The sequence below is a fragment of the Netta rufina genome, assembly GCF_964035555.1.
Source record: "Netta rufina genome assembly, chromosome: 24".
Classification (NCBI taxonomy): domain Eukaryota; kingdom Metazoa; phylum Chordata; class Aves; order Anseriformes; family Anatidae; genus Netta; species Netta rufina.
The window spans coordinates 1,323,276-1,330,958 of NC_140148.1; the positions used below are offsets into that span (position 1 = coordinate 1,323,276).

General features: G+C 44.8%; 1 protein-coding gene across 1 annotated transcript; it reads right to left on the bottom strand.

The window, feature by feature from the left end:
• Nucleotides 1-259: 259 nt before the first annotated feature.
• Nucleotides 260-7,197, bottom strand: MEOX1 (mesenchyme homeobox 1). The gene is made up of 3 exons (XM_084301033.1): nt 6,514-7,197; nt 2,162-2,334; nt 260-1,581 (listed from the first exon to the last, which is right to left on the bottom strand). Exons 1-3 carry the CDS (start codon nt 6,947-6,949, stop codon nt 1,459-1,461), a joined length of 732 nt encoding a protein of 243 aa, XP_084157159.1. The 5' UTR covers nt 6,950-7,197; the 3' UTR covers nt 260-1,458.
• Between the last annotated feature and the right edge of the window lie 486 nt (nt 7,198-7,683).

The following is a 7,683-nucleotide window of genomic DNA, read 5'->3' on the forward strand; positions in this document are numbered from 1 at the left end:
GATGGTGCCATGGCAATTTGTGATCCTGTACTGGAAAGCTGCTTTTACCTTCTATTTACATGAGAAATAGGGGCAGCTGGCTGTGTCAGCTTTAGTAGCTTTAAAGATCTCCAGTAAAGTGTCTTGGGGTTGGTCAAACCCCTTCAAAGGTGGAGGTGACCAAACACAAATTAAAACCAAAATGGAAGGACAGAAAAGACACAAGAAGTCGGCATGCTTTGAAGAGCACAGCTACTTTTCATTTGTATGGCATATCTGATTGGTTGCAAACATTAACAAAGAAAAATCACAAAAATAACCTATTCATAGACAGTTTGCAAAAAGGGCTAAGTTGGTCACATAACTGTAAATTTCATAAGCAGATATTGATTTAGAAGTCTAAGTAGTAAGTGTAAATCCACATGATACCTGGATTAACGGATGTATTTGTACGCAGTTTAAATATACACATGTGTATGTTTATTCTGAAGAAAGTTTTGTCTCCAATGGAAAATGAAACAAGAATTTGTAGATAGAAAACTTGGCTAAATCACTCCAGAAAACATTTTCTGCTCCTTCTGACAATCCTGGATTCACAAGGAAAACTAGGTATCCAGAGGGATTTCCTAAATGCAAAAGAAATGCAGCATTAAGGAGCAGTTTTCCTGCATTTAAACAGACGTGAATGGGGAAAATAAAACAGTGAAAGCTATCGCATTCAGAGAACCTTCTGTGATAGTTGGTGATAGCTGCTTTGAAAAAAACATTTCAGGCTTAAATCTGAGAATATCTGGGATATCTAGGAATTTGATTTCAGGATTTACAGTAGGTCTGGAAGAAATGTCCCTCTGCAAATCGCTACCATCAGCAAGGCACCTGTCCTCTCGGGCTGAGAGCAGGAAGCCAGCTCTCCTCAGGCTGGTCAGCAGAATTGTGTGTATAGTTCTGGTCCCAAACCAGAACTGGTTTTAGTTCTGGTTACAGTTCATCAAGCACTCATTTCTCTTAGAGGAAGGTACAGGGAGAACAGAACGTGCCTTGCCAAGTCCAAGTGCAGAATGAGTAGAAGTGGCCAGGGAGAGGCTGGATGACAACACAGCTGCATTGTCACCAGCTGGATCCTTTCTTTCTGCCTGATAGCCTGTATTTTCTAAGTGTTCGAGAGCCTAAGCAACATTACTCCTGCTTTATATACAGTGGTTCTTAGCTTTTATTCTGAAGGTAGACCCGTGGCAGCGAGACATGTCCAGAGAGCTAGATTCATTCAGATGAAAATCAAAGTCCTGCTCTCCTTTGGCTTTTATTCCCCCTGTGCCCTTTGATTGCCTCTGCCAGCTACAGCATCGTACTCCTTTCGAAGGCTCAGCACCACGGGTTTTGCAGGCGGGGCCGTGGCACGGTGCCGTAGCTGACCCGTGGCACTGTCGTGCCTGTTCTCTGTCCATTCCTCTCCCCGTGCTCTTCTTGCTGCTGCAGGAACTAGTCGGAGCTGGGGGAGGCAGCAGAGTCCATGTCCTCTGTGTCGTGTTCGTGGGGGGACACGGGCTGTCCCCCCTTAACGCGTTTCCACTTCATTCTTCTGTTTTGAAACCATACTTTGACCTGGGTGATGGAAAGCAGATGATAAATTATGACCTCAGGCTCAGCTGTCTCAGCAGACCTATGCATACATATCAACAGAGGTGTTTTGTGAAATTCTGGAAGAAAAATTGGAAGGAACCTCACAAGCTTAAGTGCTCTCCCTCTAACGAAGGCAGGAACAGTTCTTTCTAAGCTGTTCCAGGAGGATGTTGCTGAGACCAGCAGAGGTAGCACAAGTGCTTTGCCTGGCATCTTTGTCAGCTATACATGTCACTCCAATGGGTACAGCACGTCTTTTAACATCCACCCCAACCAGTCTAATCCTTCAGGAATTGCAATCACCTTCACTTAACTGAGCAATTCCTCTGCACCAAGTTTGATAAGGAAACCCTGACTGAGATCCCAGTGAGAGGAGAGAAATATCTGCCTCCGCTAAACTTACAGAATTTTTTAACATGTTTCAAAAGACCATGGAAGTTTTGTATTAAAACACCTCTGTGCTGTTGCATTATACCCCGTCGAGTAACCAGTCTACTTTATAATTTCAGGGAGAAGTTATGGGGGGGGGAAGAAGGTGGGGAGGAAGGGGTTGGGGAAGTACTTGTCTTTCGGTGAGGTCCAGGTTCACAGCTATCTCGTATCTCCTGAGCCTTGTCAAGTAGTTGTGGTGGGCAAATTCAGCCTCCAGCTCCCGTAGCTGCTCCTTTGTGAAAGCCGTCCTTTCCTTCCGTGACTTGCTGCCGCTTTCTGCCTTGTTGCTCGAGTTCTGGTTTTCTAAGGGGCAAGCACAGAGAATTTGCAGTAACCTTGACCCGTGCGAGCATGTGCATTGCAGAGATCGGGTGTAAAAGTTGTGCCCCCTGAGCTCAGCACGGTGTTGTCAGCATTTTGGTTTAAGGGGTGAAGGCGGGACGATGAGCATCGCCTAAAGCACAGAAGCACAGGCTGGATCTGCAAGGTCTGCAGTGAGCAGCCATAGGATAGGAGCTCTCCTTGCATCTACGCAGCGCTATCAATAATTTCCTTCCTCCCCTCTTTTGCTCCATACACATGCATTATCACTCCCCCAGTTTTGGCTTTGCAGACTGCTAGGCAACTTCGTGCAGGATGGGCGCTGTGCAGTGGGTGCACGGTGACCTCCTGTGGTGCAAGGGGTAGGGTGAAGCTGCTGAGGAAGCACCCTGGGTGGGAAGCACACGGTCTGGGAACACTGGGAGGGGAGAATGTGGGAAAATGAGCAACGCCAGAGAGCCAGTGTCTGTGCACAGAGCTGCAGGCACCCATCTGCTTCAAGTCCGTGCTGAACAACCACCAGAAGGAGAGCTGGCACTAGTGTGACTGGCTTCAGAACCATCCCTGGGGTTAGGAGCTGTGTTTCTAAAGCTAAATTTCAAGCCATAGCCAAAGGGATGCGGCACCAATTATGCCAAAAAGTGAACACAAACTGACTTTGCCTGAGATGGTGGCAGTCTTTTTATTATTATTATTATTATTATTATTATTATTATTATTATTATTATTATTATTATTATTATTATTATTATTATTATTATTATGTTCTCCTGTTTTTTAAAGAAATGCTTGTGAAGAATCTCCTTGCAGCACCCTTGCTTTGTGAGCAAAACCCAAGCTGTGCCAGTCTTTCAGGCAGTTGGTGTTATAAGTTCCTGGCCTCTTCTCCTTCCTCTTTTGCTCCTGCAATTGGCTAGACTCCCCACACGGAACGAGTTAGTAATGTTTTTGTTATATTGGGTGCTAATTACTTAATTCTTGTGTGTAATTAGTGTGCAATGAAGTTTCACATGTCCTAGTATTACCACACATCCTGGCACATACTGTTTCTACATGGAAATGGTATAGAAAGTAGTAGCAATGAGCATGAAATGAGCATCTTCTAGGTGTCCTTTTCCTTGCTGAAAAAATTGGTGTGGCTGAAGACTTTGTGACTTATCTGATCTTAGCTCTGCCCACCAGAAACAGAAATTGCATATAGCTCAAGTTTGTGATGATGTGCACAGGAGCAGTGCACCACGTGCTGCAGCTGTACTGCCCTCCGTTTCGAGGCAATTAGTCCTGTTTACATAGAATCATAAAATGGTTTGGGTTGGAAGGCACCTTAAAGACCATCTAATTCCAACCCCCCTGCCATGGGCAGGGACATCAGGATTGTTTTGGCTCCTGATCCTCTTGGTTCCAGTCTCTCACCAAACACCAGCCTCACTGCATTCCCCAAAACAAATGGGGCTTTGGGGAGGGCAGTGGCGATGCAAGAGCTGAAGCATGGATCCCACGCTGGATACAAATGGGAGTTCACTGCTTGCCCCTCTGCAAAGGACACCCTCTCTAAGGGTATCACTGCTCTTCACCTCTAATTAATTATATGAATCATTTTAAATAGCTAAATGTCTGTGGGACCAGAGCATGCTCTGCCCCACATGGCATTGCAGAGACATAAGGTAGAGAGTCTTATGGCTGGCTGGTAAAAAGTGCTTTCAAGGAAGGCACAAGGACTCTGTGCTGTGCATGTGCAGGATTTGGGCACCAGAGATGGTGTTTGTATCACTCACAGCAGCTTAAACCTGGAAGCATGGGACTGACTAATGCCTGCAACACAGGATGCTGCCTGCTTGGTAATGCTTGTGGTGATCCACAGCCCTGAGCAAGGCACGTGGTGTTTGTTGTCCTGCAAACTCTTGCCAGCGCTTGCAATTTTTTCCTTAGTAGAAGAAAGTGTAATAAAAATCTGAAGCATCTGCACAACGTTACTTTTTCCCCATACTAAAGACTTTGAGGGCATATTTATTGGAAGTGGTTAAATCAAGTGGTAAGATGGATTTTGCTGTCATGGAACATAAAATTCTGAAAGCTCTCAGGAACGTTGGCCAAGTGAAGTGACTTCATGAATAGCTGATTCGTTTGGCAGCTGATGATAAAGTAACCAGCAGTTACTTCAGCGAGCACCTCCTGGAAGGATGAGATGTGCACCCTTCGGCAGAGGGTGTGCACAGGGGCTGGGACAGATGAAGATCTGTCCTTTTACATTGCCCAGGGACCTGCCTGTGCTCTCCTTTTCTGTCTTCCTCAAGTTTTCAGCTACTACCTGCTGCTGTTTGCTCTTACATATTGCTTTTTACACCTCCGTGACTGTAAATGGGTATTGCAAGCCTAGAAAACCCTCTTTAGTCAGTGGCATGAGGGAGAAAGAATGGCAGGCCAGAATTCAGCTCTGCTCTACACATTTTCCCCTTGTTTTTTCTCCCCCAGAATTCTTCAGTCAATGGCTGAAAGTCAACAGCATACATCTATTTGTGGTTAAGGAAGGGAGTAATTATGCACCACTTTCTGATTAACGTTCTGTATTATTTCATTCCCATAATAGTAAAGGTGTCTACTATTTTATTTTTTGCTGCCTTATTCTTCAGCTTATGTGGTGAGAAGGTTGGGATATCCAGACTATCTGCAACTGGTCATTCTAAAAAACATTTAGCATGAAAAAAAAAAGTAAGGTGTTTCTTTAAAACTTTCACCTGAAAACTAGTTCACTTCTAAAGTGACTTTCGCTAAGGTTTTAATGCTTATCTTTTGGTTTCAAAGATTAATTTAGAGCTTTGGAGTTTCCTTACTGATCGACTTATGTTTTTTTACTTTGTAGTATATGACAGATGTATTAAACCCGAAGTCATTACAAAGCCTTCTGGCCTCTTTAATGCTGTAATTACAAAGGCATTTCTATAAATTATTTGCTAGGTTGTACAGTATTGAATACTTGGAGCCCTCTGCAAGAAAAAGATTTGTGAATGCTAATAGCTGTGGCTTGTGGCAGGGCTGCAGGGGCAGCTGTGAAAGCTCACCCTAGGCTATCTGCTGTCTTCAGGCCATTTGCTGAGCCTGGGAAGTCAGGACTGAATATAGCATCTAAATAATTAAAGCTTGTAGAGGAAGAGAAGGGTGTGTGTGTGTTCATATATGCGTGTTTGTAGTAGACCACTGTTGCTATTGCCACAACAAAGCTGTTCTCTGACTGTTCTGAATCTATCCCTGCTTCAAAGAAAGTTTTAAGGATTGACAAGCTTTTTTATTATTTTTACATCAAATAAATGTCTCTGTGTCTCAATTCTCCAACCATAAAATAGGGATGCTGGAAAATAATCCCTGCTTCATAACAATGCTGTGGGGAAAAGCACACTGGTTTGTAAACGAATACTATAGCAAATGAATGCATATAAATGTCGTATTTTTGAACAACTTCCTTAGGGGAAAACAACTTTATGCATATTTTGCATTTCTGGATTTGAAATAGCAGCAAATCAGAGGTTATACACCTGAAACTCTTGAATATGGTACTGTAGAAAGAGTTTTGCTAACTAGGATGACGCAATGAAACCCATCTACATTGTTTTCCATATGGTTAGACATTGAATGGATGGGCAAGCTTTTGGTATCTCCTGTTTTGCAATAAAAACATTCAATTTTCAGTGAGGCCAAACAGAATTTGTATCTAAAGGGAGACTTTGATGTGTCTCATGCTATGAACTGAGATGTCAAAACCCCGGTGCTGTATTTCCACCTAGCCCAGGCAGCTGAAGATGAGGGATCTTTGCCCTTTGACTCCCGTTCTCTCACACTTGGGCAAATGGCAGGTATCCAAGATGCAACTCCACAACCTAGGACTCTGAGCTCAGTGTCCACGCACCTTGTGATTCCTGCTTAGTTACAGCAAGTTTGCCATGTGCTGGTGCATAAAACACCTCAGTCAGTTAACAAGACCTGCAGGAGTGAAACAAACACCGGAGGTCATCAAGGAACAAGCAACTTCGTTTCGATGGTGTTGTTGTGCGGGTTCCCTAGTCAAGATTTGCAAAATGCTTTCTTCATCAGCTCTAGTTCTAATCTTGTAGGTGCTCTCATGCTACAGCCCGTACCATCCCACATCCCTGCTTTCACGCCACCTACCTGAGTTTTCCTTTTTTCTTTTGGATGTCTTTTTCTCTGTCTCGATCGCAGCGCTTACCGGCGCCTCATACTCTTCATTCATGCCCATCGCCGCGCTCACCAGGTTTGGGCTGCCGCCTTCTGACTCCCCAGAAGCCAAGGCCAGTCCCGGATTCGGCCGTCTTCGGGCTTCGCTTGCCGCTTGGTGCCAGTCGGGGTGGTGGAAAGAAGGGTGCTGCTCCTCGGGCGGGAAGCTCTGCGGAGCCGTCACCAGGCAGGAGGCTGAGAAATCAGAGTAGGCAGCAAAATCTGACTTTTGATGGAAGGAGAAGGGTGCCGGCGGGTAGTGGCTCAGCCCTGCAGCTGTGGGGACATCCGCACGGGTGCTCCGCAGGCACCCCCAGAGCGGGGCTGGAGCCTGGGGACCGCGCATGCAGCTGCTGATGGTGGGATCCATTCGCCTCCAGCGCCGTCCACGCTCCGATGCTCGGGGCTGGTTGCAGCTCAGGCTTCACAATCGGAAGAGGGGAAATTTTCCAATGTTACGGGATAGATTTCCTCTCTAAACAACAGTTTGTTTGTGGGTTTGGGGCTGTTGCAGACTTGTTATTTTGGGAACTCTTCTAAAAGTCTTCATTGTCCCGACTGGAAAAGAGTAACCAGACCTAGGCAGTGATTGCCCTGAATTATTTCCCAAGGCCTGAAGCTCGCTTCCTTGTGAAGTGCTGGACATGAGTGAAACACTTTTTAAATACTGTGCTGGGGAGAGAGTGACAAGTTTGTGAAGTGAAATGTGAGAGAGGGGAGGGAGGGGTTAACGTACACACACCCGCTCCCTCCAACCAAAGCAAAGCAGGCACCTATTAATCATCCGAAACCTTATATGCACATCTAATGGGATTTGCAGATGGAGACTTTTAAAGAAACAATGTCTGTATTTTTTTTGAAAAAAAAAAAAAAAAGGAAAGAGCAGCACACACACGCACACACACACACACACAAAGAGGCTTTAATGTTTCCCTGTAACGCTATGAAGTTATTTTTATTGCACTGTTAACAAAATTCCCCAGGTCTTGCATTTGGAAAAAGCCTTAATACAGGATTCAACAGATGCCAAATTTCAAGAACTAAAGTGGGAAATAAAAGTAAGAGAGTACTTCATTGATTGTAAATGATTTAAGGCCCAATCAT